Below are 27,500 nucleotides of genomic sequence, written 5' to 3'. Positions count from 1 at the left end.
AAAAATTTAATGAGTTTTTATTTTTAAGTTAACAATATCAATAAAATATCTTTGTGCAGATTAAAATCATTTTTCTTGTATTTCTTTTATCCTATTTACGAGTTGATTTTTCCATTCTTCTTCTGAAACTGTGTTTGCCCATTCTGGAATCGCTGTTTCGGGTAAAGTAAAATTTGCCATCACTGATTTCACTTCATTAATTTTTACAGCATCGAGATGAATATTGGATTTATTATTTAATTCTGAACTCCAAAGGTGAAGAGTTTCTGAGGAAGGTTGAGATATTGGTTCGGACATAGAGAATAAAATAGTAGCAGAATCAATTATTGACGGAATCGAATCATTGTCCTAATGCAATAACAATAGAATATATAAATTTTATTCGATTATCATAAATTTAATTTATTTAAATTATATCCCTGATTAAACAAAACGATTTGTGACGATTAAATTTGTTTTAATCGTTTTGAATCATCATGAATCGTCAATTGATGATTCAAGAGGATCAAAAACGATTAAATTTTTAATCGTTTTTAATCTTCATGCAGGACCAAAAATTGCTATATAATATTTTACCATTAAAAATGATTCATGACGATTAAAAATTTCAAATCGTCTTTAATCGTAAAATAATATTGCAATTTCTGGTTCCGCACGGAGATTAAAAACTATTTATGACGATTTGAAATTTTAATCGTCATTAACCGTTTTTAATCGTAAAATATTAAATCGTCTTTTGACGATTAGAGATGATTAAATGTGAAAAACCATGACGATTATATGACGATTAATGATGATTAAATTTTTAATCGTTTTAAATCGTCAAAAATTGTTTTGTTTTATCAGGGATAATTTCAAACCTCATTTTCATTATCATAAAGATCAATAATCATATCGCTATCTGTTGGCACTTGAGAAAGTGGTAAATAACCTGCTGTTTCGATTTCTTCATCATCACTATCTGAATCATGATTTCCGGTAACCGTATCAATCAATAAATTCTCAGTTACAAAATCTTGATTCATTGGTTGTTGTGTTGGTTCAGGAGACATTGTAAATTTATTTTTTATATCTCTTTTTCTTTCACAAATTTTTTTTTATCTCTTGTATGATAGCTCAGTGACTAAATAAAAAATCTAAATTTTACCAATCATTATTACATGCTAAGAGTTCAACTTATTTACGAATTATCTATGAAAATATGGTTATTGCTCAAGTTCTTTTCCCGTCTTCCATTAACAATATTTTGATGTAAGTCTAATGATTTCCGTCAATCACACTAGATGAACAATCTGTGAAAATAAACAAATAAGGAGTAATTAATGAAAGTTATTCATGTTTAATAACCCATTCATTTAGTTTTGACTGAAGTTAACGTTTATGAGTATTTTAATACTAAACCAGTATTCCAATGTATAATAAATATTAGGGCAGTACATCTAAACCGGCTTAACCGGTTAAAAAAGTTAACCAGGTTAATTAGCTCGCAGCTAATCAGCTTAGTTCATTTAAACGGTTAACTTAATAGGCTTGGATAATTAGCCAAAAGTTTACCCGGTTAACTCAAATTAGCTTAGATGATTAGCGAAGAATTAGAACAGTTAAATGGTTGATTTAATTATTTATTAATTTACCATTCAATGTTAGGAGATAATTTGGAATAATTAAATTTAATAAAATTTGAAGCCAAAGAAGCAATTGTAATATGAATGCATAAAACAATTTTTAAATAAAATAGTTACAATTCATAAGATTGTTGAGTTAAAATTATAGCGTTTTTTATAATTTTGACCTAGTAAATCACTAGTAATGATAAAATATTGGCTTTTGGGTGTTCGATCTACTCAGTATCAAATGAACGTACATATTTTGTAGTGATTCAACAACTTTAAATGAATGATACTTTAGGTTTCATCTGAAAAAATGAATTACTCACATTTATTAAATATTTCATCTATTTAGCAATTAATTTTGTAATAAATTAAGGTTTACTAATAGTCATAGTAAGTGTTAGCATAAATAACAATATTTAAGTGAGGTTGTCACTGATTCGGTATAGTCAAATGACTACGGTTTGTCGTCTGACCGCGACTCGATGCTCATCGGAATCCTAACCTCAATTTTCGAATATCGTATAACTTGAAATAAAAATATTTTTAGATAAAATTAAAGTGATAAAACGTGATAGTCATAGATTTAATCAAACTTTTTGGTCAAATTTATTAAAGTGAATTTAATAAAAATATCACCGCAGAACCACAGCAAAAGCGTAAAGGCCGGTATGGCCTCAAACGCTAAAAGAAAAATGGACGCCTATCCAACAACCGAGAACATAAAGAAAATAACAAGACAAAAGGCTGGCATTAAAACAACTGTCACCACTAAGGCATTGGAAAATAGTCTCAAACAAATGATAAAATACTTTGATGGTAAACCAACCAAATACACAAACACCAGTGGGATAGTAAAACCTAACCTTGCCGCCAGCAGAGATAGAGTTAGTCAAATGAGCGCACATCAAATCACACCAGCAATGACCAGTTCAGATAACAAAGATGAATGGGAGCTCCCAAAAAATCCCAGAAAAGTGCGTAAAATCTCAGTAAGTCCCAAAAACAGTAACAACTCGCCTAACACATTTGATCCACTGGCAAGCAATTGGGATGATAATGTTCTGGAACTTGAACAGACTCTTGATGACACAACACAATTTGACAAAAATGAAGAAAACGACAAAGAGCAGGACTCAGAGAGCAATAAAAAAAGAATAAGACCTCCGCCGATTTACGTCATCAACACATCGATCAAGGAAATGATCAAATAATAGACTGACTCAAATATAAATAAAGGTGAGTTTAAACTCAAACAAGTGGGGGACACAGAACCCGCCACGATCACTATTTTCGTAATCAACATTAGCTCATATGATAAAATTATTGAGAATTTGCTGTTAAATAAAAAATTTTACTATACATACACGCTTCAAAACAAGGAAACCAAAGTCCATAATTTTAAAGGGCGTGTACGGAGGGTACTCGGACAAAATGGTGGAGGACGAACTAATATCACTAAATTTGAAAAATATAAAAATTGAGAAAGTAACCGAAATAATTTTTAGCAAAAATAAAGAAAAAAAAATGGCACATTTTTTTATCTAGGTATCGCATGATAGCATAATCTCAGATCTAATGAAAATAGATCTCTTTTTGTACCAGATTGTCCAATGGAAATTTTTAGGGAGGGAAAAAATTTTCCAGCGCAAGAGATGTCAGCGTCTAGGTCATGCCAGTTCTAATTGCCAGTTACCTTTCCGATGTGTGAAATGTGGTGGTGATCACCGCCCAAAAGCCTGTCCCATTACAGCCGTCATGTCAAAAGATTCTTTAAAATGTGCTAATTACGGACAAGTAGGTCACCCTGCCAACTACCGTGGCTGCATATACTACAAACATGCACTCAGTATTATCAATAGAAACAACACAATAAACAGACAGGGCAGGCAGACAAAAATAAATAAAATCAGCAAAACGGTCAACTCAAACATATCATATACTAATATAACTCACGCACATTCACAGCTATCAACACACACTCAGCATTATTCAAAACTAATTACACAATACAACGAACAGATGAATCCCCCAGCGCACGGTAGTGGAGCTCAAGCACCTAACACTCCACCCCCATAGCTAGCAGAGCTGAAAAATGAATTTGAGGCATTAACAAATAGAATCGCATTACTCGAAAACCTCATATATAATAAATCAAACAGAATAGATCAATTATTTGAATTAGTTGATACTCAGTATGGATATAAATAATGGATCGACGCACCCAACAAGCTAACGAGCAGATAAATCCGAATATTTCGGAACAAAAAATAAAAGAAACACTAAAAATCGGGGCCATCAACACCGATTTCATAGTCAGATATCAGCGTAGAATGGATCTTGGGCAATTCGTAAAACAAAACAACCTAGATATTGCATTAGTATACGAAATCAAACTGACTAAAAGACACAAATTAATCATCGAAGGCTACAATATTATACGTACTGACAAACCCAATGCAATGAAAGATGGAGGAACTGCAATACTGATAAAAAAAAGACCATTCGGCAGCTAAAATGGAAGGTAGATTTCTCACTTAATCTATCGAATAAGTTAATTTCGTACATGAATATCTTGTGATACATGTTAGTGTGTGGTCATGGTATGAAATTTCTCGGCGAACTTCAGATAATTCATTTGACAAAACATTGTATAGATGATATACCAATATAAACTTTTCGCAACTAAAGGATTGCTATATTCATAGTCTACAATGTTTATTTAATTTTTAGATGGTTTCTATCATCTAACAGTATTACTATTAAAAAAATATTGTCTTCCAGTGCAAACAAATCAAAAGATTAAATTATTAGCGACAAAAAAAATTTAATGGAAATAGATTTTAATGTGCAGTGCATGTTTCTATATTAAAAAAAATGTTCGATGCTTTGAAAGTATCATAAAACAGTAAAAGTGTCAATCATAGAGCTTACAGGTACATTTGAAAGATCATTAATAAAACAGATACTTTTAAAATAGGAAATAGCTGTGAAATTTACAAGTTATTTTGTGCTCAATAAAATAGAACTGACGAAATTGGATTATAATGGGACATGCAAAAGTTATGTGGAAAGAAAACCATATTTTCATTATTTTTTGAGTCCATAAAAATTTTCAAAGCTATCAAATTATTAGAAGAAATGGTCAAAACATAAAGTTCAAGGTCATAAATTAAAGCTTATTAGACAAGCTTTCAGATTTTTTTTACGGAAGTTGTCTATGAGTATTAGTTTTAAAATTATATGAACATGAAAGTGGATAAAATCTAATTTTGTCGAAAAATTGTGGAAATTTCAAACAGCCATAACTTCTAAACTAATTGACCGATTTAGCCCATCTTCAAACTTAACCGTGATAATCGCCCATAGAATAAGTGTGAAAAATTTCATCAAGATCTGATAAGAATTCTAGCCGCAATCGGGTCCTCAAAACTTGGTTATATTACATATACAGTACACTCGCGATTTTCTTCCGGTCCTCGGGGATGTTTGGAACAAAATCGAGAGAAAGTTAAAAAGCGTGGTAATTGGTAGTGGGGATACGTCTGTGTGAATGTTTCGTGTTTTGTGCAAGAATAAAGGATCTTCAAGGTACATAGTGTAATATTCTAATATCTAATATTTATCATTTAACTCATCATATCAATATGTGAATTATAGTTATAACTATATTGATTTGTATCAATTGTAGAATTAGTAACATTATTTGAATTATTATTACAAATCTTAATTAATAAAAAGTCCTTATATTATGGCTTTCATCCAAAGTAATATCAGAACTATTATTAACCATTTTTTCACTACAAATTTCTGAAAAACTTTTCTTTAGAATGTTAATAGCTATATCATTTGATCTTTTGGTTTACTAAATAATGCGATAATAGCAAGAACACAAAAAATACTTTTCAATTTATTTTCAAATATACCTGTAAATTACTGTAATACCGAAAAATGAAAAATAACAATACTGTGCGTTGTAAAATAAGTCACATTTTTAATTGTAAATATTAGTCTGTTAAGGTCATAGCTTATCATAGTCCGTCAATTATTAATATTTTTTTGAATTTTTGAGTACCATTGATGACGCAGTTCTGAAAGCGAGATGGCTAGCAAACTTGCCAAAGAAGACACAAGGGCTTCTAGCTATCTCTCCATCAACAGCCACCATTGATCAGTTAGCCAAAACAGCTGACAAATTACATGAGATGTTGCCAGTGACTCACACTGCCGGTGTTGCTTCATCATCTTCGCAGGAAACCATTACACTGCAGAATCAAGTGAGCGAACTATCTCGACAGGTAGCAGCACTGACGACAGCTTTCAACAAGAACCTCGGCAGATCCCCAGCCAGAGGACAAAACAATCGCTCCCGAAGCAAATCGAAGCCACGTAAGCTTAATAAAACAGGTATTTGTTATTACCACACCAAGTTCGGTAAAACCGCGTACAAACGTACGCCAGGCTGCAAGTTCACGGGAAACGTAAATGAGAGTCACTAGCGGCGGAAAGCGACTCTCTCGCTTCTTCAAACCGCTTTTTCTTCATCGATCTAACCACGAATACTCAATACTTCGTGGATTCTGGTTCAGATTGTAATCGGGATCTAGTAAATATTTCAACGTCATGCTCGCAAGTTAACCAGAACTTGAGCCTGCCTACGGTAACTGGACGACGAGGGATACATGCACAATTACTTATACCTACTGGATTTGCCACGAGGCAAAGTTACAGGGCGCATGCACTAGCCTGGAGTCGGAGGTAGTAACCGCATCGCACGAGGGTAGATCGGACAATTCTGAGCGAGCAGCTGTCCAACTCACTTCGCTTAAGTTAAATTCTGAAAGTGTTTCTCTGCTATAAAAACCTACTATAAAATTCTCATTGAGTACGTGCGGAATATCTACTAGAAGCTGTTGCCTATTCGTCTTTCACATCTAGTTGGTGGAGTACCAATAATTGGAAGAGTTCAGTGGCTACGTTGGGTGTAGTCCTGGTACTGGAGAAGATCTGCATCGCTGCTATCCATCTGAAGGATGTGAACTTGGGCTGATTTAGAGGCTAAGAAAGCCCGGATGGCCGAATCTCGAGACGTAGGTGTCCTTAGTATATAAGTAATTTATATCTCACGTTCTGGTAACCAAATGGATTTTATTATCATAAAATTATTCAAACTATTTACTAAACAAAATATAGTAAAGCATAATAACCTCCTTCTGAGTGAATAATTAATTAAATTGGACATTGGATAATTATTGAGAAAACACGAAAGTGAGTTTTGAGTATTAAGTAAAATTAAGAAATCTAGTCAGAGTTTTGAAGCCGCTATATTGGGCGTGGTCATTTTAAAGTAAATTCGGTTTCTCTCTCACTAACTCGTGTCGTCCTTTTATTGTCGCGGTTTTATCTTATTTAATTATTGTAAAGTGGGATTCTGTTGTCAGGGTAAAATTGGTTGAATAAATTGTTAATTATATATATATATATATATATATATATATATATATATATATATATATATATATAAATATATATATATATATATATATATATATATATATATATATATATATATATATATATATATATATATATATATATATCACCTAAACAAATCTCTTACGTTATAAGCTACCTATACTCACAGGATTCCTAATCATATCGGGTATTCCCCGCCCTGTAGTCGAGCTAGTCACATAAAACAGTTGATTTATCGAATGAAATGCAAGCCTACACCAGTAGGATACTAACTACATGCAGCAAACGGCTCGCTGATTGAAACATACGGTCGTATCACTGTCACTAAACTTCCATTTACGTCGAGAATTTACGTGGAGATTTATCATCGCTGACGTCACGAAACCGATTATTGGTGCCGATTTTTCAAGTAATTTTAACTTGTTGATCGACCTCAAACACAAACAATTACGTGACGGTTACACTGGTCTCCAAACACGCGTAGATTCAATACGCTCGGATTCAAAGTGCATCAAATTAATTGAAGGTGATACAGTTTACCATAAACTGTTATCAAACTACCCGGCTATAACTCGACCTGAAGGAATAATTTCAGCAAAGAAGCACTCCACAGTACACCACATTAAAACGACATCAGGTCCTCCAGTATCGTGTAAAGCGCGACGTCTTGCGCCCAATAAATTGAAAATTGCTCAAGAGGAATTTCGCAAGATGATTCAACTGGGTATCGCACGTCCATCGACCAGTCCTTGGGCATCTCCACTCCATCGTGTACTCAAGAAATCTGGAGATTGGCGACCATGTGGTGACTATCGACCACTTAATGCCCGCACGATACACAATAATTACCCGGTCAGACGACTCGATGATTTTACCGCAACGCTGCACGGTAAAAAGATATTTTCAGTGCTAGATTTGGTCAGAGCCTTCAACCGAATTCCCGTCGCCGAAGAAGACATCGAGAAGACAGCTATCATCACTCCTTTTGGCTTGTTCGAATTCCCATACATGAAGTTTGGACTTCTAAATGCTGCGCAAGCTTTCCAAAGTTTCATCGATGAGGCCACACGAGACCTACCGTTTGTCTTCACATACATCGACGACGTTCTAGTAGCTTCAGAGAACGAAGAGCAACACCTCGAGCACTTAAAAATCTTATTTCAGCGCTTACAAGAGCACGGACTTGTCATCAACGCAGCCAAATCGGTGTTGGGCCAGCATGAGGTAAAATTTTTAGGTCATCACATCAGCGATAAAGGTATCAAGCCGTTGCCCGACAAGGTAGACGCAATCACTAACCTAAAATTTCCTAGTACGATTTCTGTATTACGTGGTTTTCTAGGTACCATAATGGTTATGCGTAATTGAGAGTAACTTGGCATGAGCATACATGACCGTGTATAACTCATGTGAAGCCATGCTTCGTCATGCATCACTGCCCAAATCAAAAAATCTATAAGGAATTCTATGGAAACCCATAGGAATCATATAAAAAAGTATGAATTTATATAAGAATCTTGAGGAATTACTATAGAGGAGTATGGTTTTATATAAGAATTCATGTTGGAAATCATGAGTATCCGGCTTCCTATATGGGTAATCTACATAGGAAACTGTGGGTACTTGGATTTCCATTTTGACATGATGCACATTCATATGGGAAATTGACGCGAAAATCCACATGAGATTCCATACGGTTTTCATATGGCTTTGGCATGGTGTGGATTCCCGTAGGAGCCCATGTGAGAGTTTATATCGGTATCTATTCTAGATAACTATATAGGAGAACCATATGAGAATCCATGTGAAAACACCTTGTGGAAACTCACATAGAAATTTAGGCTGGCTTCCCATATCGATTTTTTTAATAGCCCGGGACAAAATCAGCATGGATGATCATGCTCGATTCAGGCAAGATCAGGTAAGGTCATGCATGAATCATGCACAGCCAAGCGTGACTCAAACATTTCATGTCTGATCATGCAAAAAAATACAATCGAAATCCGATCGAACTTCAATCGGATTTATTCAAAGTTTTTAACCACGAATAATCAAATATTTCTATGAAAAATTTTCTATAATTAAACATTTATTTTTATTTTGACGTTAGTATTTAATGTTAAAGTTATTATTTTTTTTTTATCGATGATTAAAATAAATTTAATTTATGATTTCTGGTTCAATTACTAATTAAAATTAATCTTCTTCTTTCCAAAAAATAATTGAAATAGAATTAATTACAAATTTCTTTTTCATTGATTGAAGAATTGAAATAATAAATTCCTGCGAAATAATTAAAATATAAATAATTAAATAATTAAAATTAATTTGATTTATAATTTGCTTGTAATTTATAACTAGAATTCTTTCCATTTATTATTAAAAAAATACCTAATAACCAAATCAAGATTGAATTCAAATAATATTTTATTTTTTACAACCCTGAGTTTTCAAAACATGTTAAGAATCGAGATGTAAATTGAACGAGACAGGTCAGTCTGGTGAACAGCGGGCGTGCTTCATAACACGACGGTCGTGGGTTTGAGACCTGTCACGGGTAAAATTTGAATAACACTTTTCAGCTAGTAAACATTAACTATACATCAATACTAACAAAATAAGTTAATTTAAAATTGAATTATCATTATTTTTCTTATTTCTATTTAATAATTCTAGGGATTGTGCTTGATCCGGACTGATCATGCTTGGTCAAACATGATTATGCTTGCTCAAGTATGATTATGCCTGAATATTTGCCAGCCATGAGCATGCGTGATCATGCATGAGAAAGTATAATCACGCATGCTTATGGCTTGCAAATATTCAGGCATCATCATTAGACTGTGTTAAAATAAGTTTTTTTTTCGATTAAACGTATCTTAAAAGTTTCTTTAATATGAAAAAAAAATTCTCCTGAAGTTTGAGCTCAATATCTCAAAAATTGAGCTGGCGCAAAGGGGGATCTCCTTGACCATTTAAATAACATTGTAAAATTGGTATTTTTTTTGTTTTTAAAATAACTATACGAAGAAACTTTTGTTTTTTTTTTCTCTTGACTATCTTATAGGAAATTTAATTCTCTATAAAATTGTCAATGTCCATTTTTTTTCTAAACTCAACAGAAACGGAGTTGCATAGGGCCCAATAGGAGGAAAAAAATAATTAATGAATTAATAACAGAAAAAAATGCATTATTTTAACTTATTAATTAATTAACTCCATTTAATTTATTATGCATCGAAAATTTTCGAATTCAACATTATTTTGAATTAATAACAAAACGAAATTTATAACAAAACAGGAATGAATTATAATTATAATTATAACAGAAATTAATTTCATAATTAAAACAGAAATTCCTTTTAATAATCATTAATTTCTGTCTCATTTTAAATTTTGTTTTGTTGTTGTTATGTCCAAATATTTTTTGTTTATTCTAATAATTATTTAAAAATAATTATTACAGAGCTCTTCTTTTCAAAAGTGCGCGGAAACGCAGCGTCAGCTTTTTTCACCTTTTTATGCGACAAAAGAATAGTGGGAGGATAAATGCAACAAGTTTAACGAATAATAAATAAACTGTCGTCACCTTCCACCAATGACAATAATTAAAATTTCCCCATCAATTACTAAAACAAAGTTTATAAAAAGCCTGAGCACCATGGCTCAGGGCCTTAGTTTAACAGTTTAATTCAAACTTCTTGGTCCGCGTAAACGGCGTCGATAGCCCGTAATCTTGTTGCCCAAATCTTTTGACGAGGCAATAAATAATCGTCGTTGATACAGGTATCTGGCTGATTAAGTTCGTGTATAGGATACTTTTATCAATTACGGTTTTTCCAAATTTTGGCTATTCGGTTCATAAAATTTACGGTCCGCGAATATTTGAACGTCGTATTTTCGTGCACTCTTATTGCAGGATTCCGCCCTAGGCGTTGAAAGGTCAATAAGAGGATCTTTAATATTTTCTATTTTAACTTTATTGCAGGAATCCGCTTCGGCGTTGAAAAAGCAATAATTGACCTCTTTTTCTATTAAAAATCCTCAAAGATTGATAGAAACATCCGGTCCGATCGAAATAGTGACGCAAATCACGTGAATTTGTGATTCCATCTCGGGCTGAGTTATTTGCGCATAAAACCACTTTTCGGGTGTCTAAAAAGGACGCATTAAACATAAAATAAAAATCTTATATAAATATCCGTTAATAATAAATATTCTAAAAATATCAATTGTTTAAAAATTGTGTAAAGATTCAGTGTACAAGTGAATTGTAACTAAATCAGTCATAAAAAGACAAAAATCATAAGTTCAGCTTCCCAAGTTTCATTCGAGAGTAGCACATAAGTTTACATCCTACTACCCCAGCCGCGCCCATCCAACCAAATCCTACAGGAGGAAGCTGAGTGAGCTGCGACGTTCTGGAGGAATCTAACCTGCCGTGTCTAAAAAGAAAGAAACATCGAAAGGTAGGTGAAAGATTTACATTCTACTCTTTCATAAGATAACAGGTTCAACACAAGAGCACCAGTCTCTTCGGAGACGTTTTGGGTTCTTACTTTTCGAAAGATCCACTATAAATAATAAATTATAGGAAGATAATTCTTCCTCGTATTCTTTACTGTTGTCCGCAACCTCCAAATCAGTCGTCTAAATTTTTCTATCGCTAACAAAGGGAGAAATCCCGGATAATTAATTTAAATTTAAGCGGCGGATATAACATTGTTAATTCAAAGCAATGTTCAATTCGAAAATTTTTGATGAATAATGAAGAAAATTGAGTTAATTAAAGGATAAGTTAAAATAATTAATTTTTTTGTTATTAATTAATTAATTGTTTTTAACTTCCCGCTAAGAAAATTGCAAATTTTCAAAAATTCGGGAAGTTATTGGTTTCAGTCCGATTTTCGAAAATCGAATTTCTGAGAGATCTTGACGTTTTGAAGTTCTAGGAAGCTATCTTGACTAAATTCACGATGATGTAAGAGTGTATGTATGTATGTATGTATGTATGTATGTATGTATGTATGCATGTATGTATGTATGTATGCATGTATGTATGTATGTATGTATGTATGTATGTATGTATGTATGTATGTATGTATGTATGTATGTATGTATGTATTTATGTATGTATGTATGCATGTATGTATGTATGTATGTATGTATGTATGTATGTAAGTACGTATGTAAATATCAATAACTTTCGAACGGATGAACCGACTTTGATTATCAAGATGTCATTCGACGCGGCTTGCAAATATCTTGAAGCTGAAAAAAAATTAAACTTGATCGATACGGCTCGTTCAGAGATATTCCAAAAATAAACTTTTTTCAAAAATGTTTTTTTTTTTGATAACTTCTTATGTTCTCGATGAATCGATTCCAAAATCAACTGGGCTTTGAAGTTTCGTAAGCTACGTCGATTGCCATCTTGAACCTCTCAATCGATTTGTTCGTTCGAGAGATATCGTTTGAGAAAAAAAGGTAAAAAACGTTTTTTTTCGTAAACAAAGGGATACAAAAGTATTTTCGACCTCGAAAATGTATCTACAACAATTTTTCGAGCTCAAGGAGCTCAAAATACGCGGGAAGTTTTGGGGCTGGCCCGCAGGGTCAACCGACAGACCGATTTTTTTCCTCCTATTCGGCCTTCTGTAACTTCGTTTCTGTTGAGTTTAGAAAAAAAAATGGACATGAACAATTTTGTAGAGAATTGAATTTTACAGAAGATGCTCAAGAGCGAAATTAAAAAAAAATTGATTCGTGTTTTTATTTTAAAAATAAAAAAAATACAAATTTCACAATGTTATGCCAATGGGAATAGAGACCCCCTTTTGCACCAGCTCAATTTTTGAGATGTTGGGCTCAAACTTTCAAGGGGTCAGGTTTAAAAGGCAAAAAAAAAGCATATCGAGGGTTTTCTGACCCAACGTCGTATTTAAAAAACTACTACTTTTCAGGAGAATCAAAAAACGTATTATAATGAACTTCTGGCTTTTTTTTTATTAATTCTTTTTACAAATCTAAAAAGTAATCAAACTTCCTATAAATTTTCAAGACAACTCTAATATTAATCGTATTTAATTATTTTTTTTTTACTCATTTTATGAGATACGTGTTTGCTGCACCGAAAAATTGCTGAAAAATGTAACATACATATTTACGGTATTTTTAATTGAAATAGTAGCACATACATAAATGGGCTTTTTAGATGATTTTATTCAGGAATATATTATCCACTTTTCAATTATCCTTAATAAAATAATAATATTATTATTAAACTTATTAGTGCTATTATTTATGATAGCACATTATTGTTTTCAAATTTTTCGCGAGACACATGATTTTTCAAATTATAGCTTATATTAGTATCACGTAGTTTCAATAATACTTCTAATCATTTCAAATAAAAACTTTTAAATAAAATTTTGAAATCAAACAAATATAAAATATTATATTTCAATACCGCTTACAGATTGTATGACCGGTTACAGAAAAACATATGTTTATTTTTCATGGATGTATTTCAAATTATCATAAAAAGCATAATAATCTTTGGGTATCAAAGGATTTAAAGACAAAAGGTCCTTTTACTTTCGACTACGCTATTAAAAAAAATCCTTGAGAGATTGCATGGGAATCTATAGGAATCCATATAGAAAAGTACGGATTTATGTAAGAATCCATGGAAATTAGTATAGGAGTATATGGATTTAGTTCGCTGTCATGAACTCATTTCTTGATATTTTTAATTGAAAATTATTTCATAGATACTTTAGATGTCATATTATGATGTATATATGAAATGAATAAACCAACATCATTCATATCTCCAAAAAAAGTAAATCATTAAAATATGCTTACTGTCGCCTTTAAAACCTTATCCCTACCCACCTTCAAGTTATTTCATAGTTAACTTGAGTTAACTGGAGATTTCTTTCCTTTCACACTAGTTTAAGAATCAACTCTTGATTATTTTTATCCTAAGGACAAACATTTAGATGACTAAATATTCGATGCTTCCATCACAGATACAATAAAAAATACTATTGGACTATTTTGCATTCTCATCTGATAACATTAACAAATAATAAGTAACTAACGACTTTTACTAGTACGGAGTTAAAGGTAGCAAAGATTCTTCAGGTACATACGTAAAATGTTGGTCTATAGGGTCCACAGGGAAGAAGGCCCATCTGTCTGAAGATCAGCGCTAAAACTTTAAACCCGGATTAAGTTTATCTGCCGAATAACAAATTCTAGTTCATCTCTTTCAAGAAGAAATCGGCCATTAAAGATCTCGATGACGTCAGTTAACCTGAAGACCCGGATTTGAGCGGATGTGTTTTGTACGGGGTCCAGTAGACCCCGTGTGACCATAGTATGATAGAATTTTAACAACTTTTTGTGAAATAAAGTGATTTTTTTGTTCAATTGTAATTATTGATTTCGTAAGGATAAATGCGCGTATTAAAAAATTTGTTGATCGGCAGTAAATAATGAATTAATACCGCGACTTCAAGTCCAGGGTGTGACCCCCTGTCCAGGAAGTCAAGATTAGATTTAGTTGATAAATTAACTGTTTTATGTGACTAGCTCTTCTACAGGGCGAGGAATACCCGATCCTGGTCACAAGGGATTATTTAGAGGTCCTGAGAATACAGAGGATTAATTAAATAAAAAATTTGTATATGTGATATAAGTATAAGAAATTAATCACAATTTTCGGTGCTAATGATTTACTAATAAATTTTAATTTATTAAATTCACTCTCCAACTGAGACTATTTAATTTGTATTTACTTTACTTACTACATTTCATTTAATTTATAATAATAATAATAATAATAATAATAATAATAATAATAATAATAATAATAATTAATGTTACCGAAGTATATATTATAAATTGATTTATAAACTGACGACACCTACGCCTCAGGATTCAGCCATCTTTGAGCATGACGTTGTAGACATTTACCGGATCCCGGTTACAGAATATAATATATATGGGTCATTTCATGTCAAATCGACTAGTGATCAGAATCAACCCCTTTCTACTTGGACGAAATTTAATCAAAATTTTTCTGTTTAATAATAAATTGAATTCTTTAGTGATTTTCAACATGCTGTAACTCGGAGGAAAATAGTCGTACAGCAAAAATAAAAAAAAGCAAATTGTAGCTTCAAGTTTCTAGTTTTCAAATCTGGCCTTCAGGCAGCACACGGTAGCACACGTTATAATGAATATAAATAGAAAAAAATGCTAAAAGTTAGCTATTCTCAACAGTTTGCGAACTTTCTGTTGTTGCTTGAATCGTGAGAGATAGTGACTTGGCAACGTTACACTGGGCGGAAAGTTTGAAATCCGGAATTTCACGTTGAGCTGTTTCATGAATTTCTTCTTGATTTTTTTGCTTTTAGCCTCAGACATACTTGCTAAGGCTTTGGTTATTTTAGTATCAATCTTATTGTTAATAAATATTTATTTACAGTCACCAATATAAAAGTAAACTCTAAAAATTTTTCAAAACGTTTAATTTCTACGACACGCGCCTCCACGTAAGAATAAACAGAAAAAAAACCAAGTCGCCAGATCGGAGAATCGATGCAATGAGAATATTTTTGGACTTCTGCGCATGTAAGAGCTAGGATAAAGTGCACTGTACCTCAACTAGTTTTTATTATATTAATAGAACTTAACACAGGGAGAATCGTCTTTAAAATTGAGCACGACTGCTCGGTGGGAACGTCCTTAGCTAAAAAAATTTTTCCACAGCCCATGGGCTCTTTGGAAAAAAAAATAAATATGGAAACTTTGTCTCGCGGTATTTTTCATACTTGCACAATAGCCGTAGCTCTAAAAAATTTTTGATGAAAATGCACCAAAACTAGAGATTTGAAGCTATAAAATGCTTTTTTTGAAATCTCAAAGATTATTTTTCACGAAGTTACAGCCTTGCAAATATCACTAAAAAATTTTTGTTCCTTCAATTTTTTGCGTTAGTATATTCATGCATCAATTATCTTTTGCATATGCCCCACGTTTTTCGTTTAAGATCTAACAAGTATTTTCATAGCTATCAAAAGCTCACAATCATAAATTTTCAGGACTATAAGAAGTTCGAAATCTGTATATGGTTTTAAATCTTCATGAGCCTTAGAGATATTACTTTATAGTTTTGAGTCTATTTTAAAAACGCGGTATATTAAGAAGATTATTTTATTTCGGTAATTATTTTCCGCTTTTTAGTATCGAGTATGGGAAATTTTTAAATCGACTTTCAACAGCTCGATAAGATAATGACACGGACATGCAACAAATCTCAGGTTTATTTCAGTTTCTTTTCACCTGATCATATCTGAAATAGAAAATGGTTGTATCTACCAACCACTAATCTATCAAACTAGTTATTTTTTTTTTTTTTTTTTTTTTCTAAAAAATAAAATTAAGAAGCAAGCAAAAACAACTTTTTATAAAATTTATCGTTGAAAATATTAAAACAAATTAAAGTCAGATCCTTTTTAGTTGAAAGTTTTAAATACATGTCTCTCTAACCTTGCCATCTAATTCTGAGTATATGCCCCCTCTTTCCGACTTCTCATATTCATGCGCAAACTGTTACCAGCTGTTATTGTGTTTGAAAGGTTATGTGGAGGTAAATAATTACTTTTATTAATTTTATTTTTTTAATTTTAATTGTTTTCTAGTGTATAGCCGCAATTACGGCCTTTTACACTCATTGCTTTTATATCGCAAACTGCTTTACTTCTCCTCCTCTGCCTTCCGTTGTGCGGCTGTGGCCCGACTTGTGCTTATACTGTACTGCATCATTACAGTGATGCCCTGCAACCTCCCTTGTGCAATGGAGGTGCAGTGACTAGGGAAACCACAGAGAAAACCTAGCGAGTAAAGTTCGGTTTGGGTAAAGCTCCAGTGATCGATAAAATTCCCATTTTACCGATAACTGGATCTTCATCCCGCGCCTAGCGATCAGAGACCTTCGTTCGAACCTGACGTGTGGCTAAACGGTCACCCAGCCAAGTAGTGATCATGCTCGATGCTACTCAACTTCTTTGTTTCTTGATTTAATTTATAATAAATTTTTTTGAAATATTCTTTTATGCCCACTATTAAAATATTTCTATCTACTGCCGAAGGCATTAACCTATGTTGACGTGATTTCGTTATTTATGAAAAAAAATTGTTGAGTTTTATCAATTAAAATTAAATACTAGAGAAATGTAATCAAAAAATAAGTTTGTGAAATTTGTTTTAATAACTAATTGTTTTAAACAAAGTTTGAATTGATAAAATGAAAGTTGAAAATTTTTTTTCATGTTCGAATTTTTTACAATATTCCCGGCAGAAATAATACACAAATAGTAAACAGCCAGAGCGATCAGAATACGTCGCACTCTCAAAAGCATTGCGGCGATTCCCTCATTACTTAACCAAAGTCGTTAGGTCGCGTTTGTTGACGAGTCTAGGGTTAATACAAAATAAAGACTATTCCTGTATCTATCATAGTTTTCGAGATATTTGAAAAACAAAGCTGAAAAATCAGAAAAATATTAAAATTTTGAATAACTCGAAAAAAAATTTTTTAATATTTTTCGTTTGGCTAATCTTTATTTTATGATAAAAGAAAAGCTTTAACCAAATTTCGTCCAAATTGAAAAGGGTCGATTTCAACTATTGGTCGATTCCACATGGATTGATACATATACATTACACTGGGCCAAAAAAATCGACAATTTTTTTTTCTTTCGATACTGTGAAAATATTATTCCTGATGACCAAAAAAAGTTATTGCGCAAGTTTGAGCCCTTAATATTGATATTAAAAGGTGTATCGTTACGAATATTCGTTTTTTGACAGAAATTTTATTTTTTGCCAAAAACTTGTAAATTATCTATCTGAAAAATTTGAGCAATGTATGTTCTTAAAGGAAATCGAATTTTCTACAATAAATCTCTCTTAGTAAATTGACGTAAAACGAGCCGTTTCCTTGTAACCGTGCCTTAAATATTGATTTGTTTTTTTAATTCTTTGTTTCTATTTTGGATTTTTGTAACTAGTAGAAATATAAAAATTTTTCCTAGCCAAGATGCATATCTTTGAAGAAAATTTAATGCTCTACAAAAAGGTCTCTTAACAGTTTTTGCTAAATTCACTCCTTCAAAAGTTATTCAAAGTTGAAGTTGAGTCAAAATGACTTAAATAATTTGAATAACTTTCGAAGGAGTGAATTTAGCAAAAAAAAATATTAAGAGACCTTTTTTGTAAAGCATTAAATTTCTTTCAAAAATATGTATCTTGACTAGAAAAAATTTTTACATTTCTAGTTGTTACAATAATCCAAAATAGAAACAAAAAATGTAAAAAACAAATCAATATTTAAGGCACGGTTACAAGGAAACGGCTCGTTTTACGTCAATCTACTAAGAGAGAATTTTTGTAGCGAATTTAATTTCCTTTAAGATTATATTTTGCTCAAATTTTTCAGATAGATGATTTACGAGTTTTGGGTAAAAAATAAAATTTCTGTCAAAAAACGAGTAGTCGTAACGATACACTTCTTAACATCAATATTAAGGGCTCAAACTTGCACAATAATTTTTTTTGGTCATCAGGAATAATATTTTTACAGTATCGAAAGAAAAAAAAAATAATCGATTTTTTTGGCCCAGTATAATATATATATATATATATATATATATATATTTATATTAGGGTGTGTCAAAAAAATCGACCATGGTTTTTTTTTGAATGGCCATGGGATTCTGTCAGAGGATGTCAAAATAAAGTTTCTGTGGAAATATGAGCTCTTAATATTGATCTTTAGAGATCGCGAATCATAATTTTCTATTTTCCGTTTAAATAACATGGGAAAAAAAACTTTAAGCTTGAAATTTTATACCTTGGCAGTGGCTCATTGTACAGATAAGCTCAGGATATATTTTTGCAAGGAATTAAATGCTCTACAAAAAAAGTTTCATAATTTTTTGATAAATTCGTCTGTTGAAAAGTTATTGGAGCTTGAAGTCAAATTTATAGTAAATTTCGAGTTCTTTTTAATTTTCTGGCGAAACTATTAGATTTGTCACAAAATGTCATAAGATCTTTTTTGTAGAAAATTTTAATTCTGACAAATTCTCTCTCATAAATTTTTTTCGAATTTCGAATAACTTCCTAGTTATTTTTTTAAGAGCTTAACATTAAAATGTAAATAACACCTTGTACTTACTTTAAAAGATTCTGAAATTTTCAGAACTGTGTTTTTTGGTATTACAAAAATGTAAATTTTTTAATTTTATTAAAAAAATATCTTTTTTTTTTTCTTGATTTTTTTGTCAAGTAAAGTTAAGCATTCACGTAATTGAGTAAATTTCAGCAGTAAAATTTTCACTTATTGTCATAATAATGTAAAAAGACCATCATTGACGGTTATACTCTTATTTATTTGATAGATATCAAGAAATAAGAATATAACTGTCACTAATGGTCTTTTTTTACATTATTGTATGAAATGTAATAATTATATTTGATCGATATCAAATAAATTAGAATATAACCGTCCGTAATAGTCTTTTTCCACATTATTATTTCAATAAACGAAATTTTTACTGCTGAAATTCCCAAAATTGATTGATTTCTTAACTTGACTCAACTACAAATAAAAGAAAAAAAAAATGAATAGATAAAGTTCAAAAATTCATATTTTTTAAAAAGCAAAAATACAGTCGATAGATATCAAATAAATTAGAATATAACCGTCAATAATGGTCTTTCTCACATTATTATGACAATAAGTGAAATTCTTACTACTGAAATTTACTCAATTACGTGATTGCTTAACTTTACTTAACAAAAAAAATCAAGAAAAAAAATTTTTTTTTTAACGAAATTCGAAAATTCATATTTTTGCAAACACAAAAAAAAACAGTTCTGAAAATTTCAGAATTTTTTAAAATAAGTACAAGGTGTTATACAAAAAAAAATTTAATGTCGATCGTCATTTTTGACATATTCCAAGAATTCCAAATTTGTCACTTTTCAAAATTTTTTTTTGGAATATTTTTTTTTCATAGCCTCAAGCATCCCTTTCAAAAAAAGCTTTGGATCATTATTGTAACTATCATAGTTTTCGAGATATTTAAAGAATAAAGTTAAAAAACTGGAAAAATCGCGAAATTTTTAATTTTGCATGACTTTTGACAGAAAATTTTCAAATTATTTTCCTTTGGTAGCATTGCGTTATATGGTAATAGGAAACTTCTGACCGAAATTCGTCTAAATCAAAAGGGGTCGATTCAACCGTTGGTCGATTTGACATAGAATGACCTATATATATTGTAGTGACTGGTATCTTAAATTAATATCACTTATACACTACAATAATAACATACTTATAGTAGAAATAATAACACCACAATTAACAGCAGTAAAAGAAAGCAAGAGAGAAATAATAGTTTATTGAAAACAGATGTTTGCTGTTTAATTGTCAATATAAGACTGTTTGACTTTTGTCGCGTATCTATAAAACAAGAGAAGAAAGCATTTGTTTTCTAGTTATTCAAATATTTTAAAACATCAGTTTCATATTCGTTAGAATATATACTTGATCATGTACGGTCTTGCATGATTGTATGTCAATATTCACGTGAGTCAGTATTTATTCCATTGACTTCTGTGACAAACTAATAATTCAATATTTTACTAGATATAAATATATAGATGATGGTGTTACTTTCAACAATTTTAATGAAAAAATTTCAAAATAACAAAAAATTTAAGTATCGAACAATAATATATTTATACGAAGAATACGTCAATCATTACATCACGGATTTTTTTATTTTTTGATCAGTTATTCTTTAGTATCGTAATGAACATACTATTTACACTTGCGCTATCACATGCGTACGTCAGCGCAGTGGATAGCATCGAAGACTTTGAATCGGAAGGATCCAAGTTCAAGTCCAGCAGTCACCGGAATTTTTTCATCAATCGAACTCATGTATCAATCCTTTAAGTAATGATTCTAATACAGTAGATCTACATTTCGGATCTAATTAAAAGTGTCTTATTTTTTTTCGCAATATATTTTTTTCCACCGATCAAATCAGTGGATTCTCATATTCACTTATCCATTTAGTAGATTCCTATATTAACTTATCAAATCAGTGAAATCTAATATTTGAGGAGTTTCTGACGCAACCTTGTAACTCGATTTTTGACGATTTTGAGTTTTTTCCGGAAAAGTAATCAGTAAATGCCCTTGCATAATTCGGTAAAGCTATAAATAAAAATATTGAATAGTTTTTGTTTTGTTTAAAAAATTGTAATCACGTATTTCAACTAGTGAAAAAATGTCATACGCAACCTCGTACCTCAAAAATATCAGATAGTGCATAACTAAGTTTGCTCGTAGCAATGTGATTCAGTTTGTTGTGGTAATTAAAAATTTGAATATTCAGTTAATTAAATTATCACTCAAAGTGAATAAACAATAATTAAACAATATATTTTTTCATTGTGTTTATAGGAAACAATATCACGGTAAGTAATAAACATAATGAAATATGAATTCTAACCTATCACTGTCATAATTGTGTTCAATCCACATTTAATTTTATATATTTCAGAGTATGACATCAGACAAAATCTACAACATGCCAAATCCATATGGGAAATCTAGTATGGATTACCATGTGGATTTTTACGTCGCTTTCTCATTAAAATCTGATGCACCATGTCAAAGTCCATATCGAAATCTTGTATGGATTAAGAATTAGAAAAATGTACATAAAACGTCACCTTATTGATACAAATATCATAAACAGCGTAGGTGTTTTCATAAACTTTCCTTAAGTACAATGTCTTTGTACGATTTCTAATTTAGTGTTTTATGAAAATTATCCGTCATTTCTATAAAGATGTAATACTTCTTGAGTTGATTAATAAACCAATAACTTATTACAAATACTGATATAAAGAGCATCAATTACTCAATGTTTTGTTGAACGATCTCCTGCCAATAGAATACTAATCTGTTCATTTATTCATATACGCGTTTTCCCGAAATTTCCCGAATAATTAAAATTAATTAATTTTAATTTATTAAATATAAATATAAATTAGAGATTATTTTATTGCTGTTTCGGAAAATGGGAAAATAGATCTAAGGATGTAGGTAGACTCGTTCTGACCGGACACGCGGCTGAAATATAACTTATTATAAGTGACGCTGGTGATAAGAAAATTTTTTCAAAGAGACTCAATTATATTATATATATTCTAAATTTTATTTAACTAAATCCCAAATTTTATTTACACAATAATTCCTCTTATATTAATTTTATTTTGTAATTTACTAATTAAGATTTAGCGCAGAGTATAAAATCAAATGATTATTTAAATGCGAGAGAATTATTGGACGTGGGAAGTAAAATTTATAAGTAATAAAAATTATGCTACGTTGAAGAGAGAGAAAAATTATCTGTATATATGTATAAGATTTGTTGAGGAACTTATCGGAATTTTGATCGGCTTACTGGTGGTATAGGTCGACGATTCATCCTCAATCCCTTGTACTCGTGCGGCTCGTATCCTGGTGATGTCGATGCCTAATGGGTCCTTTGGACTCCTGGGTCAGCGTCGAAAAGTTGTCGTGAATGCAGGGAAAACCATCACTCACTTAACACACTTTGGTCTAATATTCTGACCAGATCAACGGATTTTGCTTATTTTTATTAATTCTGGTGCGTCGAGGCAACACCACGTACATATATTTTCTATGTTAATTCTTTAAATTTAATAAATTGTAAAAGAATAAAGTACTTAATTTTCACTAGGATCAATCATAAAGAAAAGCACAAGCGAAGTTTGAATGACCGATCAATTTCGATCTTCAGACTCAAGTGTCGGTCTCAGGTCAGCTTTCTGGGCCACTGACCTCTATTGACCCCACCTAATTATGCGCAGTGACTGATTTGAGGTCACTTGCTGCGTGAAGTCACCCTCGGATCTCTAACGCAAAGACTAGGCTACACCTGATACGTCAGAGCAGGGAGAGAGAGAGAGATAGAACAAAAGAGGAGACAAAGTAGCGAGAGAGCCACACTCTCATGTCGTACTCTGCTGCCCAGTTACAGCGTATCAATTGACAATAGACGTAAAAATCCAGTGTTACGTTCTGGCTCTAATTACGTTTATATAAAAATTTTAGAAATATTTTTTTTGAAGTCTCGAATTATTTATTCGCTACGGAGGGCGAATAAACGGTTTGACACTTCTTAGAATCATAAATAAATTAATAAATCGTTACTTTGTTGGCGATATTATTTTTATTCATCGCCAACGATGTAATGGAAATCTCTTGCGATAAGAGAATCGCCGTGGCTCGCGGGTAGTCTAAACAGATGACGATGCATGAGACCCGGGCCACGACGATTCTATCATAATAAACCTGAGATGCAACGTTAACATCTTTGATAATGGATAATACCAAGGAGCGACAGAATCAAGGCAGTCGATCACAAGATCTAGTAGAGCTAAGAGCTCTACACAAACCTGCTGGCTTGGTCCTGTCACTCGGACTTTAAAGCAAAATATATATCCGTATTTTATTAAAATATGCACTCATTATTTAAGCTGTGGGCGCTGCTACCGACAGCCCAAAAATCGCATACCTCGTATTGCGCGCTGTTACCGGTAGCCGAATACTCTCACCTGTTCTGGGCACTGATACCGGCAGCCCAAACGCTTCCTTTCCAAATCCAAAATTCATGCCGAGAAGCCAAAGGTCAGGAAAGAAGGCTCAGCTACATCGCGTAATACGAACGATCCACGAGGATGTAGGTCGCTTAATTCACCAACGTCCCCAAGTGTCCAATAATCACCATCAACCGTAAGGTCAACCTCACTACGGGTATTACTCCGAAGCCTATTTCAAGGCCACCGATTATTTGGACCGAATTACGAGGCCCATAATTTCCATCACGGTAAGTCCGTAAAATTTATATCATAAAATAACGGAAAGTCAACAGCTGACGCACCTGGGGTCTATCGACATCTTAACGACGTCAACCTGGTCAATTTAAAAATATTTTGTCTAATAAATAGATAAGCCAGAAAGTAACACCTGATAACCCGGATTCTATAGAAATTACTCAGACAGAAATCCGAATCCCGATAAAAATTTTCAACCAAGAAATCCAATCATACAAATTCCTATTCCAATTTCTTACATGAGTATCCAAGTACTCACAATTTCTCTTATCGGGAATCCAAATATCTATGATTTCCAACATGTATTCTTATATAAATCCATACACTCCTATATTAATTCCTATGGACTCTTATATAAATCCGTACTTTTCTATATGGATTCCCATGCAATCCCTCAAAGATTTCTTTTAATAGCGTAGTCGAAAGTAAAAAGACCTTTTGTCTTTAAATCCTTTGATACCCAAAGATTATTATGCTTTTTATGATAATTTGAAATACATCCATGAAAAATAAACATATGTTTTTCTGTGACCGGTCATACAATCTGTAAGCGGTATTGAAATATAATATTTTATATTTGTTTGATTTCAAAATTTTATTTAAAAGTTTTTATTTGAAATGATTAGAAGTATTATTGAAACTACGTGATACTAATATAAGCTATAATTTGAAAAATCATGTGTCTCGCGAAAAATTTGAAAACAATAATGTGCTATCATAAATAATAGCACTAATAAGTTTAATAATAATATTATTATTTTATTAAGGATAATTGAAAAGTGGATAATATATTCCTGAATAAAATGATCTAAAAAGCCCATTTATGTATGTGCTACTATTTCAATTAAAAATACCGTAAATATGTATGTTACATTTTTCAGCAATTTTTCGGTGCAGCAAACACGTATCTCATAAAATGAGTAAAAAAAAAATAATTAAATACGATTAATATTAGAGTTGTCTTGAAAATTTATAGGAAGTTTGATTACTTTTTAGATTTGTAAAAAGAATTAATAAAAAAAAAAGCCAGAAGTTCATTATAATACGTTTTTTGATTCTCCTGAAAAGTAGTAGTTTTTTAAATACGACGTTGGGTCAGAAAACCCCCGAGAATTACTTGAAATTAGTGAAAAATCATTAATTTATGTTCAGAAAGTATAAATTTCAGAAAAATAAACACGACTATGTTTTCCAATTCAAAAATTATCCTAAAAATATATGATCCTAAAGTCAACAGACAATTAACACTTGAGGTTTTTTTATTTTTTTTTCAAAAAATCAACTAAAAAAAAAAAATGCACGTGTGGAATATGAAAAGTCACAGGTGCAGTTTTGAAATTTTTATTTTTTAATAATTTATCGTTTTTAAAAAAATCGAAAAATATTAGACGTCAGCGATAAAAATCAGTGACTTCTGAGGTGATATTAATGTTGAAAAATGGTTATTTAACTGACATGTGTCGATTTTTTAAATTTTGGAATAAGGTAAATGTCCCAATAACGGAACGACGAATGGTATATGATTGATTTTTATCGTTTTAAAAATATTCAAATAAATTATAAAACAAAATAGTTTATCACATTATATAGAATAGACATTTACCAATTCAAAAATAATCAAATTAGTTCATTTTTCTTAAATTTAATAGAAAAAAAAAAAATTTTTCCTATGACACCCAAAAGACCCAATACCGGAACGCTGAAATAGCCTTGTCCCAATACGGGAATTCGGTTGTCCTAATACCGGAACAGTAAATAAAATAAGTTATTGTTTGCATTTATTTATGATGAAAATATTAATAATTATTAAATAATATTAATGTTAAACGAGTATGAATGTAGCAGACATCAGAAAACTTTAAAATTATAAATAAATAAGATAAATAATTAAAAAAATAATATTTACAAAAAAAGCACTATTAATTTCAAAATTTTTTGAATTTGCATTTTTTTTAATTTTTTATTATTAATTATTTACCCGATTTATTAATAATTTTAAATTTGTTTGATGTCTGCTATATCACACCCATAATGTAAAATGTATTTAAAATTTCAAAATGATTGAATATTCAATGAAAATAAATATTTTGAACTAAAGACTAGAAACAAAATGAATCATTTGAGGTTATGCTAGAAAAATAATTAAAAAAAAAAAAAAAAACTAAAAACACAAATTTATTTTTTATGATTTAAATTAGAGTTTATCTATACTTAATCTATTTTTTATAACAATCATACACACTGCATTAAATATTAGAGCTCCAGTAATAATTAATATTGTACTTGATTTAGCCAGTCAATAAAACTCACCGTTAATGACTATCGATAACATTAATATGATTAGCTGTTCCGGTACTGGGCACGGGTTCATTTTGGTGTACCAATAAACGAATAGTAAAATTAATATAATAATACTATTTTTTTCATATTTTTAATATGTTTTTTTGAATTTTATGTCATTCAAGATGCATATACAAAAAAAAATTATTGATAAGTAATTCTATGCATTTTCTATAAGCTTAAGACCATTGACTGATTTCTTAGCAAAACCATTAAGAGACATGAAAAAGTCATGAATCCGAGACTATTGCTCTAATTAACATTTTTTTTTTTTTTTCATATTTTAAATATTTTCTAAAATCTATTTTATATCTTATTTTTTAACTGAAAGATTAAGGTTTCAAATAAAGAAAGTTTTATTTAGTTTCATCGCGTACGAGTTGAAATACAATATAATGATTATCAAATCGTTCCGGTATTGGAACTTGTTCCGGTTATTGGGACATTTACCTTAAATAAATAAAATGTAAGTAGAATAAAAATGATTATTTCGATAAATGCAAGATTAGTTTGCGCCTATTTTAAAATATTATTATTTTAATTTATTGATTTATTTACTTAAAATTTATATATTGTCTCACGTCTGCTATATTCACACTCATACTTCTGGGCTTATTTGTTGTTTTTGAAGTTACATAGCAGAAAGTTAACAGAACATTGTTGACTAGATTTAAAATTAATAAATAATGTCAATGATTAAAATATAATTATTAATCTTTATTATAAAAATAATCAATTTAATTACTTTATTACTTACTTTCAATGATTAACTTTATTCAATGTTTACAAACCTCCAAGTTCAATTTTAACAAAGAGACTACTAATAACTTTCCTGTTCTCACCCGTGTAAACATTGCAGTGTAAAACGGTTGCATCCAGTTTCTATACCCTAGTAATCACTTTAGCTTGAAATTAACAGTAATTTGACAATTGAAATTACCAAAATTTGTTGCCCGAATTTGTTGTTAATTTGACAGCAACAGTTGAAAAGGAAAATTAGCGGTTAATTTTTCCTCAATTTTGAGGCAACTTCCTTAATAGCACAGCTTGCTTTAG

The 27,500-nt window shown here is 31.0% G+C and overlaps 1 protein-coding gene across 2 annotated transcripts; it reads right to left on the bottom strand.

Annotated features, from left to right (window-relative positions):
- Nucleotides 1–27,500, bottom strand: LOC103572711 (male-enhanced antigen 1). Of its 2 annotated transcripts, XM_014443277.2 has the most exons (4): nt 27,202–27,500; nt 27,003–27,108; nt 861–1,292; nt 1–348 (listed from the first exon to the last, which is right to left on the bottom strand). In XM_014443277.2, exons 3-4 carry the CDS (start codon nt 1,050–1,052, stop codon nt 67–69), a joined length of 474 nt encoding a protein of 157 aa, XP_014298763.1. In that variant the 5' UTR covers nt 1,053–1,292; nt 27,003–27,108; nt 27,202–27,500; the 3' UTR covers nt 1–66. The 2 variants fall into 2 exon arrangements, with proteins under 2 accessions (XP_014298763.1, XP_014298762.1); XM_014443276.2 differs by lacking the exon at nt 27,003–27,108 and having other exon boundaries at nt 27,202–27,487.

The sequence above is a fragment of the Microplitis demolitor genome, chromosome 1 (assembly GCF_026212275.2).
Source record: "Microplitis demolitor isolate Queensland-Clemson2020A chromosome 1, iyMicDemo2.1a, whole genome shotgun sequence".
Taxonomy (NCBI): domain Eukaryota; kingdom Metazoa; phylum Arthropoda; class Insecta; order Hymenoptera; family Braconidae; genus Microplitis; species Microplitis demolitor.
This window is presented reverse-complemented; position numbering and strand designations above follow the sequence as displayed.